Source organism: Coturnix japonica, chromosome 1, assembly GCF_054131305.1.
Source record: "Coturnix japonica strain WE chromosome 1, WE-NBRP24, whole genome shotgun sequence".
In the NCBI taxonomy this organism is placed as follows: Eukaryota; Metazoa; Chordata; class Aves; order Galliformes; family Phasianidae; genus Coturnix; species Coturnix japonica.
This window is the reverse complement of record NC_140663.1, coordinates 58,429,052-58,442,075: the sequence shown is the minus strand read 5'-3', so window position 1 is coordinate 58,442,075 and position 13,024 is coordinate 58,429,052. Positions and strand designations below refer to the sequence as shown.

The following is a 13,024-nucleotide window of genomic DNA, read 5'->3' as shown; positions in this document are numbered from 1 at the left end:
GGAACAGTGGGGTGTGAGAATAACAGTCACAGGTGAAAATAGCAGGGTTAAAAGTAGCTGCTTTTTAAGTTTCTGGCATGTTGTTTTTGTGGGGTTTTTTTTTTCAGGGGGGTGGGTGGGATGAAGCAACCTCACCTTGAAATCCCAATACTTCCCTTCTTATTTACCTTCTTTGTTGCTAGTTTGAGGCTCTTATCATTACCTACCAACCCCAGAGTGGGGAAGTTTGTGTACAGAAGATGGGGTGTGGGTTCTTGTTACACAGTGTTTGCTTGTTTCTCTGGGAAAAATAAATAAATAAATAAATGAATAAATACATTTTACTTGGTTTTTAGCTAAAGGCTTGTCTTCACATGACTGTGTAATGGCATGATTAAAACGTAGTATTTTCCACTGCAATTGGTAATCCTTAGTATGATCTCAGTGGTGTCAGATCTTAACCCTGTTGCCAAATGGGAGACTGGGTACCACAGGTCCTGTTTTCAGCTGTGGATGGTGGCTTTTGATTTGCTCAGTAGTCAAACCCAAACATTCCCAAAATATGCATCAGGGCCCAAGAAATCCTCAGTTTATTTTTCAAATGATGAAAGTTTCTTTCATCTTTCATATTTAGGTTTTTTGGGTTGTTTGTTTTTTTTTTTTTAATGGCTTTTGGTTTTTCTGATTTTTTTTCTTTTTAATATAGTTAGATGAAGATGGAAGGAAAGTTTTCCTTTCTACTGTACATCACCTGACTCCAGAGAGTGAGGCTTTAGAAGACAAGGGCAGAGGAGAAGCTTTGGGTGGTAAAACAGGAATTTTAGCACTGAACTGCATGTGGAAATCTGGGCTGAGGTGGGAAAAGTAAGGACTGTGACTTGTGGAAGTCTGAGCTAAGAGACCATCCTTGCTTAGTTGGGATCTTCTATGGTAGCTTGGACATCCCTACTGCTTGAACATGAGGGGCGTTCTGCTTGCTGTACAGGGGCAGCCCCAGGGCCCCAGTGCAGAGGAGCTGGGAGGAGCAGTGGTGCATCCTCCATGTGCCTGGGATCTTCATGGAGAGCTGGAGACAAAGCTTTTGCCTTCTCCTCTGGTTCTTCAGCTGGGCTTACGCTGAGACTTACTGAGCAGAGGGGTTTCAGTGCATGTCTTCTGAAGCAGACAGTTAATACATGGTGGGACTGCCTCCACTTTTTGCCCATTCCGACTGAAAGAGAAAAGGAAATCTAATCAGGTGTCTGGGACAGATTTGAAAGCAAAAGCTTCTTGGCTGCTTCCTCTGAGGAACAGTCTTATATCTAATAGATCTAATTAGGTAATTTCTCTGTTTTATGGCATCCATTTGTTTAAAAAGTTAGTAATCCTTTTGTACCAGTCCTATGAAGGTCATTTAATGGTTGGCTGCATGTGAAGCCCACTGTGCTTGGTGAATAGAGGATGTTTTGTAGTAGAGCCAGTGTAGTTTCCTAGCGAGCTGGGCCTGGAAGCCTCCCTTGGGGATCTTATCTGGGTGGCCTGGTGGCTCGTTTTTCTACCTGTCGAATGAAAACTGTGTCAGTTCTCTCCTTTGTAAATTGCTGTGAAATGTAAGGCCTCAGTGGGGCTGTCTCTTGACTAAATGTGGCCAGAGGACTCTTCTGCAAAGATAAATATTCACCAACTAATACTTGATAGCAGATACTTCTCCAGCAGCCAACAGAGCCCTACAGTAGGACTGTTGTTCACTTACTGTTGTTCACAGCAAGCAGCTTCTTGATTGTCAGTGGGTCCGTTCTTGTTGCTAATGTTTTCTGTGCTGTTCCTTTGCAGAGCCCCTGAAATCATCCTCGGTTTACCATTTTGTGAAGCAATCGATATGTGGTCATTGGGATGTGTCATTGCAGAGCTGTTCTTGGGCTGGCCTTTGTACCCAGGAGCTTCGGAGTATGATCAGGTTGGTACTGATGTTACCTTGGCTATTGATAAGAGCACAAATGTGCTGTTTTTTTCTTTTACCATGACAAAAAAGATAGCAACGTTTTCTGTTTTACTAGCAGGAGATATTTGCACGTGATTCTTGACCTCTCATGTCAACTTCTTCATTATCCACTTGGAGTACACTCAATAGCCGGTGTGCTGCTTAGCATGCTGACGATTAAGAACTGACTGCCTAAGTGAATTCTCAACCAAGAGTAAACATACCCATTGACTAGAGAGCTCTGTGCATGTCTCTAATCATTGAACAGAGCAGGCACCCTCTCTCTACAGTAACGGCAAATATTAAATAGAGGTTTATTTGTTAGAAGAAACTGCATGAACTCTACTGTATTTCATAATCTTCTTTATGAGGGTGTATATTAAAAGCAGTGACAAGAAAGAGAACGTTCACAGTGGTGTAGGTTTCTAGTTAATATAATCTGTCATGGTTCTCTCCCTATAGGCTTTTATGCTTTTGTACTCATAAAACATAGCACAGTGGCTTCTAGAGTCAGAGCTGCAGAACAGTTTCCATTCTGATAGTCTTCCTTAGCCTTCTGCAAATGTGGCCTGGAAAAAGAAAGTCCTTTTTCTTTTAGGAAAAAAGAAAAAAAGCAAAAAAAAAAACCAGGGTAATAAGTAAACATATATTCTTTTCATATATAAAAATGTTTCTTTGTCTCATCTTTCATAAATAGCATTTTTTAGCCAGAGCTTTGAAGGTGAAATTTGGCAGGGGAGATATCCCGCAGTGAAGAGCTGGGTCATTAGTGATTCCAAAGGAAATCAGACGTAACTGAAAAAAATCTACAGGCATTTGAAAATCACACACTAAGCATGAAGAGCAGATTTCTTTCTCCTCTCCCCTCCCCCTGCCAAAAAAGTCATAAAACGCACAGCTGAAAAAGAAATCACCATATGTACCTGCCCAGCTTAACTGCTTCCTCTGGTAAAGTGCCGTGAAGGCTCCTGGAGAGCTGGGAAGGGGCAGGGGCTGAGCCTGGCCCCTCACCACAGCACATGCAGCCTTACAGCCTGGTGCTGGGATGCAGGAAGGCGCCTGGAGCTCCTCAGGTGCCCAGGTTACCATGGACATAGGGAGCTGCAGAACTCAGTGAGGCACAGTTAATGTGTCAGGATCAGGAGTGCCAGGAAGACTTGGAAAGTACATCTGCTTTTAATGCCTCTGTGTTTGTTTGTTTGTTACCTCTCTCTGTCTCTTCTCTCAAAAGCGTTTTCCATTTTTCCATAGAGTAGATGAGTATTTTACTGATTTTTTAGAGTTCTGTGGTGTGAAACACTCAGAAGTCAGGAAATGCCAAAGTTCAGGTTTTGTGTGCCATGCTCGGCATGCATTCTTTCAGTCTTTAATTATGTAATCACATACGCTTTCTCCTCTGAATCAATACACTTAAGTCTGGGATTTTGGAAACACATGGGTAGCATCTTTTAGCTGTCTGAATGCCAGCCGGGCCACAGTCACAGAAGTAACCCAGACAGCAAATGAAGTCATGTAGGTAGTGGTGATAAGCACTCTACACACTGTGAGGATGTCATTTTGTTCGAGTGTATGAGGGATGCTCCAAAAGTAATGCTTCCTATTTTGTTATGTTGGCCCACAACGTCATAGACAGGTGTTGCTTACAGCAACAGCTCTTTCCTTTGTGGCAGTAGAGACTGAAGCAAAACCATGTAATTGAATTTCTCCATGTGGAAAAAATGGCATCCATTGACATTCATTGGTGCTTTCTGAATGTTTTTGGAGACCAAAGAGAGTATGGGAGCACAGTGGGGCAGTGTGTTTCAGCAGTGGCAGTGGTGACAGTGGGTCATTTCCACTGGTCCAGATTTATCCAAGCACATCATGCATGCTCTTATTCATTGCTGTTGGAAATCGTAGAATCATAGAATCATGGGCATAAGTACTGGTTGTAACTATATTGAAAAACAGTGTTTTTTAGCTGAGAATTTGCTCTTTCAGAGAGTATTATAGTGGTCTTTGTATCTGTTGTTGTTTCCATGGAAATAAATAGGAGACTTTACTTTTGGAGTGACCTAAGTATATTTCATCTAAGTTCAGTGACAGTCACTTCACAGTTCTCTGTTTTCAACTTGAAACTGCTGCTAGGGAAAACCGTGTGCTCATCTGGGGGGAAAAAAAAAAAAAAAAAAGAACAGCAAAGGTTAGAGCACAAATACCAATTATTGAAATTACCTCCTGGAGAGGAGAGTGTGACATAAAAAGGTGAGAAGTAGAGGAAATCACCACTGAAAACTCTGTCGGTCTTCCTCTTTAACCTCTAAAACCCAGGGACTTTCCTTCCTTTATCCATAGACTTTCTGGCAGCTTATCACAAGGTTAAGTTTCCATAGATGTAAATGATAAATGGAGGAATGCCATACGGGAATTCTCTTTCCTGTCATTCCTTTGAGTGTGGGTTTTTTTTGGTGAAGTCTGACTGCTCACTACATTTTCTCTTTCTTTCTTTGTTCTATTGTTTTAAATGCCTCCTGCCCTTCTTCAAGGAAGACCTCCAGAGATCTTCACAGGATGAACAGTGACCTTTTATCCTTCTTTTACAGATTCGCTATATTTCACAGACGCAGGGCTTACCAGCAGAGTATTTGTTAAGTGCAGGGACAAAGACAACAAGGTTTTTCAACAGGGATACAGACTCACCATATCCTTTGTGGAGGCTGAAGGTAGGAAGACATTCCTTTGTTTCTTTTGCCTTGCTGTTGTTGGTTGGAAGTAAGGAGACAACCAGGTCACCTCCAAGCCTAAGTGTCTTGGTTCTTCTGATGCACTACAGACACCGGGGTGGGTATAGCCCAAGGTAAAACCACTGTCACAGAAGTCTGCAGCCCTTAGCTCGCCTGCTTGGCACTGCTTTGTGGGAAATTGAAGTCCAGAGTTCATGTGGAAATCTCCTTCCAAGTACTCAAACTGATGTGCAGTTTAAATGAAACATGCCCTGGGCAGACTTTCCTCTGATATCTACTGCATTGAGGGGAAGAAAAAAAAAAAAAGCAGGGAAGCATTTGACTTCTGACAGTCATACCCTCTAGGAATGCAAGTGGGCTTAGAATCTCTTGTACCAGCGCTTTTAGGGGCTTTCAGTCCCCAAGGAGAAAAAACATTGGACTTCTGGCCATGAGGATGAGAGTCGCACAGTGCGTGAGAGTGTGGGAGCCCTTCTGGGCTTCCACCATATCTGGGGGAGTAGTATCCTCTGAAATGAAAAAGAAGAGAGAAATCACCTTGTGATGTGAAAATTATCATCATAACCACAGTCGATATAAATGCATAAATGTGTCTGCTCAAGCAAGAGATATGCAGTGGTCTCTGATGAGGGCAGGGTAAGGCAAGTGGAGGCTAAGGTGGAAGTGGCACATACATAACATGTAGCTGGTTGCTGAGCAGTTCTGCTCAATGCCTTTTTCCTGTTTTGAGCAGACACCAGATGATCATGAGGCAGAGACGGGGATTAAGTCGAAGGAAGCAAGGAAGTATATTTTCAACTGTTTGGATGATATGGCACAGGTAAGAGCATTGGTGAGTAACAAGCACAAGGCCGCTTTATATGCTTTTGGGCAACACCAGGAAAGAGGATTTGTGTGATGTCTGTGTGTGTACCCTATTCTTGTGTGCCCTATATCCGCTCCTGAAGAAATGGCGTACCCTACACCTGCTCCTGAGAAACAGCAAGTTTACACCTACCAGCTCATCTCATTACATACTGCTTTGTTGGGGGATCCATGCATAGGGGCACATGTCCTTAGTGTGCTGTACTAAAGCAGCCTTGGCAAATGGCTGAGTCACATGTATATGTGTCACAGTCCTGTATTTTCTTGTCTCTCCAGTGCCCCTGCATGTGACAGCTGGCAAGTCACTTCACTTCTCTGAATTCTTAATATTTCTGTTTGTAAAATGGTGACTTTGGAAATACCCTGGCTGTAACAGATGATGCTTTCTCTGAAGTGTGACTGGTTCAGGGAATGAGGAGTCCTCATTCTCTGTGTTGATTCCAAGTGGTTGTGAAAGTTAATAACCAGCATAACCACTTCTGCAACTGCATGTCTGGAATTTGTGCTAGCAAAGGCTGAATACTGGAGCGTTCACAAGCAAAACAAGCAGAAATGGAGGGCTGAGATCGAGAGAAATTTCAGCAAAAAAGATGAAATGACACCTAGTACATGAGTAGAATGTTTCCAATATACTTACTGAAATTTTTTATTTATTTTATATACGTATTTTTGCTCACGAGATGCGCAGTAAAGTATGCAATAACACTGTCCCTCAGATGATAAATATACTGGTTGCCGGAGCTTGCCTGCTACCACATGGAATCTGTTCATCTTCAGTGGAGGGTGACTAAGTGATTCATTAGCCATTGACCCAAGCTAGCTGAACACTTAGCAGTCTGTCTAGAGATCTGATGTGCACAAGCCAGATGACAGCATGACTGGCCACCACAGATTTGCTGTGTAGCTTCAGTAACAACTCCTTTAGACATAGAGGCTTGTGGGTCATGTGTTGCAGCAAGGAGTAAACATGGTTTGCTGGAGACCTGGCCATCTGCTCCTTCACCTTAGCACTCATCCTTGTCTTTCCTCCTGTAGGTAAATATGACAACAGATTTGGAAGGAAGCGATATGTTGGTGGAAAAGGCGGACCGACGGGAGTTTATAGATCTGTTAAAGAAGATGTTGACGATAGATGCTGATAAGAGAATAACACCGATTGAAACTCTGAACCACCCTTTTGTCACCATGACGCATTTACTCGATTTCCCTCACAGCACACAGTATGTAGCTTTACTTTCTCTTGGGTTTTGAGCTGGGGGTGAAGAATTGCTCGTTAGGGGCATTATTAAAAATTTTAAGCCCTATGTTTTCATCTTTTTCTGGTTTAAAAAAAAAAAGAAAAAGATGATTGGCAACTGTGAGGTTGCAAGAATTGTGTTATAGATGCTTGGCATTTAAAACACGGTAGAGTGTGCAACATTCATTATGTAAATATCCAATAATTACGTGTGTTTTCATTAAAATGCAGAAGAAATTATGCAATTAGGGCTGAGTATATCAGTATATCTCAAAGTAATATAGTCCTGATTGTTAGTGCAGTAATCAACCTAATCCACAGTGGCTGCCGACCCTTCCTCCCAGAACATTCCCATCTTGCAGGGGTCAATTTGGGGCTGTTTGCCTTCTAAGGAAAGAGCTTCTTTTTTTTTGCAGCAGTCTGGTTTACAGGAAGAGGCGGCAGGAAAATAAGTTCAGTTCTTGGCTTTGTCATTTCTCACTTGTGCAACTTTAGATACAACTCTCTGACCTCAGCTGCCACAATTTGTAATGGAGGTGGGTTCCACTGCCTGATGGATACGTGAAGAAGTGTCATGCCTTCAAGTATGACTCCTAATGCTTTATCAGAGCAGCATGAAATAAATGCAGGAAACCCATGCCCAGCACATTGCTCTCATCCCCTGAGCAATTCACATGGGGCCAGATTTTGTAGGTGCAAAATAGACGTACATGTAGGAGTTCTCCAGAACATTCACAATACCTAGCTTTGAACATCCTGCTCTATGGCTCTTTGCAGTTCAAGGTAAAGGATGTCCTTTCAGTTACTGACACAGCACCATACTCCATTGGGTGTTAGGTGCATGTGTATTTAAAGTCTGTGAAAAGCTTGGGTGCAAAGGTAATAGGTGCTGCTTGAATACCTTAGAAGATGTCTGTGTGGATACCATAGAGCAAAAGTTAGAGTGCATCAGCTCTCCTGCACATATCTGAGCTTTTACGTGTCTGCAATATTTCAAGTTCATTTGGGTTAGTTTTCTCTCTGTGAAGGAGATGTTCTTGCATTTATCACATGGTAAAAGCAGCTGTGTGCCAGAAAGTAGTGGGTACATGGTCTGTGTAGGCCCAAGCTTATCCTGCTTAGACATCTGTGAGTGTTGTTATCTCTAAGTAGATACTAAGTGATAAAAGTAACGGAGACAAGACAGGAAATTGTTGTGCTAAATAGAGAAAAAGTAAGTTTTCAATATAAAAGCATAAGTTAAAAAAGAACATTCTTCTCTAACAGTGTTAGCATCATACACAGAAGTTATTTAATTTTCAACAGCCCAATGTGAGACAGGAGAGATTTGTGACGCAATACATGGCCATGAGAAATCTTTCTGTAATACTAAAGGCAGGTCTTCACTTTTGAAGGTCTCTCTCGTGGCTGCTCAGGCAGTCTCCGAAGTGCTGAAAATGTCATTGAGACCAATATTGATGAGAGTTTTCCCGAAATAAAAAATTCAGTATTAGATCTTTGAATGCTAAATGTTGTGCCAGCCAGGTGCATAACCCTGCATAGCCCTTCCATGCTGGTGAAGGGGGCTGGTAAAGGGAACGGTACCCAGCAGGGCAGGTTGATGGACATTTTGCCGGTGATTGCCCACGATTTTGAGAATAGAAACCACAAAGCCCAGAGAGATGGAGGGACTTGTAATCTCTCTTAAAAGCAAATTGGGCAGAAGAGAAAGTGAAAATAAATGGAAGAGGTATCTTCTGGAAAGAATCGCTGTTGCGGCATGCTTCAGAAAGGAGGATGTGAATTTGAGCAGCCTATGAGGGGCTGTTCTGCTTACTTCCAAGCAAACAACAAAGTGAGTTTAGCTCCCAGTCTCACATATTTGGCTGCATGACTCTTAAACTGTTGGGCACGTTCTGTCCTGGTTTACTCTCTGCCTTTCTTTTTAACTTTTTTTTTTTTTTTAAGGACAGCATTACATTAGCAGGGATTGTACTTTGTTACATAAATCCTTTTGGCAACGTATGCAACTTACCATGTATGGGAAATGCCTTCTAGTCAGTACTCTTTGGTTTTTAGTTGAAGGAGGTACGTTCATACCTGTTTGGGAAAAGTCAGTCCAATAGTCCTCCACATTCATTTGGTAAAAGTATTTGAGTTGTCTGAATATTCTGCAATTTGTAGGTATTTCACAGCACTTTAGAAGACAGCACATATTGAGCAGCTTTGCACTGTGTCCTGAGTATCTCTCATCTGCAAGTGACTATGGAACAGTAATTAAGAAATTACTTGTGAGAGAGGAAAGATGATCTTATGAGTAAGAGACAAGATAGGGATAAAAAGGTCAAGGTCTTCTTCCCGACCAACCTTAGTGATCATATAAACTTATTCCTTTTAAAGGGAGTCATTTTTTCTCATTAAAGCTCATGTGACATGGAGTTGTCTTTACCTGCCTGACCTCTAACAGCTTAGATTGTTGTGCACACAGTTGAATTTTTACAGCGACAGCTAATTTTTGCTGCTCGTGTTTTATATTTTTCTTGGTTGGGATAGTGGAAATGAGATAAATCCCTTTATACTTTCTTAAGTTGTATTTCAGACTCCGAGGACACATTTGTAAAAACAATTACTGTGGAAGACTTGTGGAAATCATGTACTGGTTTTTAGAGCTTGGAAAAATGAGAATGTACTAAAAGCACAATTTTAGGACACCTATATTGCTATCTCTTATGCCACAGTATCCCAATTATAAACATGACATTGACAGTTTCATATACCCAGCCACAGTGCTCCAGCAATGCAGAATGCATTTCACCTGCTTTACTGAGGGTACGAAATAGGACGTGTCTCAAAATTTCCTTTGCCATTATCAATAACATTTAAAGTAAGGTTTTTGTTGAGGAAGAGGCTGTACTTTTTCCTCTAAGAGACCTGATTCTCAGTTTAAGATAATCTCAGAACCTGATTCCCTTAGGCTGACGATGAATCTGATTTGGCATAACCGTTTGGCATACGAAGAGTCCCATTGACTGGGATAGAACAGCTCATGTGTTTTAAGATAAACATCTGCGGAAGTGTTTAGCTGGGCAGGGGCAGTGTTTTAGGCACTTGTCTGGACTGAGCCATCAGGAGCTACTTTTAAAAAGAGGAAAGATTTTACGGGAGTCTCAGCAACCAAGAACTGTAAAATTCTTCCTTGCTTCTAAAAGCAACTTCTAAAATAACATTTAAACATACACTGGTATAGGAAGCATTAGTTGCCTTTTCCTCCCAGGCTCAGTCATCCTACTGGAATAAAACTCAGTCTCTCACTCTCTCAAGCTAACTCTTTGGTTTTTCTCGCCCTGATGTCTGAAGACTGAAAGATTTGCTGGCTTTCTGTGACGTACTTTGCAGAGTGCAGACCCAGAAGGGCGCCTGGGAGTCCACAAGCAGGCCCTCTATTCCTGCCACATATTTGGCCTTCTTCAGTGCAGGCAGAGCTAGCCTGATTCTCACTGGTTAAGAGAGACTTGCACGAATAGCAAAGTTCTCATGTGACTAGAAAGTGCCAAGACTGCTACTGAGACCTAACACGGGGCTGGGGTCTCTGTGATGAGCTGTTGCTCTAGTGTGATGGTTGATTTTATGTCTCTTCCTTGCCTTCCTTTTCCTTATCCAGTGTTAAGTCCTGCTTCCAGAATATGGAGATTTGCAAGCGGCGGGTGAATATGTATGACACTGTGAACCAGAGCAAGACACCTTTCATCACCCACGTAGCCCCGAGCACATCTACCAACCTGACCATGACTTTTAACAACCAGCTGAACACAGTGCACAACCAGGTAAGAACACTGATCAGCAGCAGCCAGTGCTTGAAATTTTTACCTCAATAGGGCCAAAAAGATGAACAGCAGACACAGCATCTCATTTTACTTGTCCGCAAAAAAACTGTTGCTTTTCTATTGACCTTCCTCCATTCTTTCTCATTCAGGTAAGCATTAATCTCATGACCTTCTGTGTGATTGTGAAATGTTGCTCTCATCATTTATGCTATTGTTGGTGGTGATAAGTCCTGCTTACCTGAGAAGTTGCTATGGGGAAAAGCTCATTAGTCCCTTAATGCAGAAGCAGAACTGCATTCAGTGGCTCAAGCAGAAGTATTTGTGGTCTTACAGCACCCCTTCAAACTGACATTGAAGTAAGAAGAATTAAAACCCTTCTATATCAGATGTAGCACTGTAACAGATCAACAGGAAAGAATGGTTTTGGGGTAATGTTTATTCTTATCTTCCATTGGTTTCACTTCAGGTGCCATGATTGACGAGGGCACTCTGTTAGAGAACACATTGCAAGCTACATTGGTGGGCTCTGGCTTTGTAATTGTGATTTGGGCTCCTGCATTTGTTTTACTTGCCCCAGTGTTGGGGAGTGCTGTGCTGGCAAACTTATGGCTAGCAGGCTAAGCTGTTTGCTGTGGGACTATGTTACAACAGCAAAAGTAAACCCTCCAGGGACAGCACTCTAGGAGACTGAAGCTCAATAAATAGCTACTATCCTTTAAGCCTTTCTGGATAAGACTGCTTGAAATTCACTCTAGAGATTCCAAGTGGTGTTGCAGAAATGGCACTTGGTATTTCAAAAGCAAAGGAGCTGGAGGATTCTGTGTGGATGTACAGAGTGTTCCCATGTCACTCAGAAAGCCAGACTTCGTGAGTCAGTTCTTTGTGCGTGTGATCATAGAGTGTCTTTTGGAGCAATTCATTGAGCAGATACACACAGAGGTAGGTCATGGTTCAGTGTAACAAAGTGTTAGTTATAAAAACGAGTTCCCATTCTTGACTGTTTCTGAGTTGCAGAGTATAAAACTCTGTTCTGCGTTCTCTGCTAGGTTCCAGCTGCAGGGCACAGACACCATTTGTACCATAGTTGCTAGTAGGAAATGCAGGCTTGCTTTCATTTCCTCACTGCTCATTTGATGTTCAGATCAGTTTCCAGCTCAGGAGGTCTGTGGTAATCTGAATTTTCGTAAGGGGTGTGTGTTGTGAGCAGAACTGGTATCTCCAGTGTTCCTAGAAATGGCAGAAACATTTCCAGGAAGGGCGTTTCGATTTGAATAAGCTCCAGATCTTTACCATCCTCTTGAACATGCCACTCAATGTGGTTCCCAGTACTCCCTGTCTGCAGAATCTTTGGGTTTTGCCTCCTTCCAGTTGCAGCTCCTGAGAGCTGTGATGTGGGAGCTGTCGTGTTTGCTGCTGGGTGTGTTGCACAGGGGAACAGATTGTGCTTCTCTGCCTCTGCACAGAATGGGGAGAAGGAGGCAGTGTTTCTCCATACTGTCTCTTGTGACTATGTCTGTGCAGCATGCATACCCTTCCCCAGCCCAGGTCAGTGTGTAGGGCCAAGTTTGCCGCTTCCTGCCATCTAGGTCAGGGCTTCACCTTGGGCTTGTTTGTGTGTACATTTACCAACAGGTAAGTGTTTGATTGGGAGGGCTAGCATGAAGCAGAAGGGTGGGCTCTGTTCTGGTAGATTTGCCTAGACATTAATGCTGAGGGCATATTTTTGTAGAGCAGTGGCAAAACTGTTTAGGGATTGTTTGTCTGCAACTGCTGCAGACTCGGTCCAAATGAAGCACAAGTCACCAAAAGATTTCTAAATGTTCTGCAGAGCAGTGTGCTGATTCTTGTGGCTTTGCAACATCCACTGCTGGAGCTTCTGCTCTGAGACAGTTTAATGTCAAGCCAAGCAAAATTTGGACTTGGAAAGTACTGTTATTAATACCTAGCATTATTCTTCCAATCCTTTCTACTTTGAATATAATTTAAATAGCGTGTACCAGCTTAGATGCAAGGTAGAGGAAAGTCTGAATAATGAGCCCCCCTCTTAGGCTGAGGCTCTGCAGGGCATGAAGATGCTGAGTTTCTTTTACCTCAGCAATGTGAGCTTTTTGTAGAGTTGTGTGCATGATGAGAAAACAACATCATTTGGGGATAGTAGCATTTTCTGAACTCATCTTCTGTACACTGCAAATCAAGGGCTGTCTGGGGCTGCAGTTCTCCACTGCAGAACATTCTCCGTCTCTGAGCATTTCCAGCAGCTCCATGTGGCCCTACGGAGTGGTACAGTGCTGTTGTTCAGGCAGATGACACTCCTTTCCCCATCACCATCCTCACCTCCATGATCCTGAGTGTCCTGCTCTGTCCTTTGTTTTTGGTTTGCTGGTTTTAATTTAGATTTTCTTCTTCTTCTTTTTTTTTTTTTTTTAACTTTTATCTTACAGTATTTTATTTATTTGTT

General features: G+C 42.5%; 1 protein-coding gene across 12 annotated transcripts in view; it reads left to right on the top strand.

Moving 5' to 3' along the window:
- HIPK2 (homeodomain interacting protein kinase 2) overlaps window positions 1–13,024 on the top strand; it is a 124,074-nt gene that overhangs the window by 84,434 nt on the left and 26,616 nt on the right. For 7 of the 12 annotated variants that reach the window (XR_014943901.1, XM_085541243.1, XM_085541218.1 and 4 more), the window contains exons 3-7: window positions 1,792–1,915; window positions 4,522–4,641; window positions 5,396–5,482; window positions 6,562–6,746; window positions 10,404–10,566. Coding sequence is in view for 11 of the 12 variants with exons in the window: in XM_085541243.1 (XP_085397369.1) it covers window positions 1,792–1,915; window positions 4,522–4,641; window positions 5,396–5,482; window positions 6,562–6,746; window positions 10,404–10,566 (679 nt within the window). In the remaining variant the exon portion in view is untranslated. Of the gene's footprint in view, window positions 1–1,791; window positions 1,916–4,521; window positions 4,642–5,395; window positions 5,495–6,561; window positions 6,747–10,403; window positions 10,567–13,024 lie in introns of all 12 variants that reach the window. The other 5 variants (XM_085541234.1, XM_015867262.3, XM_015867273.3 and 2 more) reach the window with 1 other exon arrangement.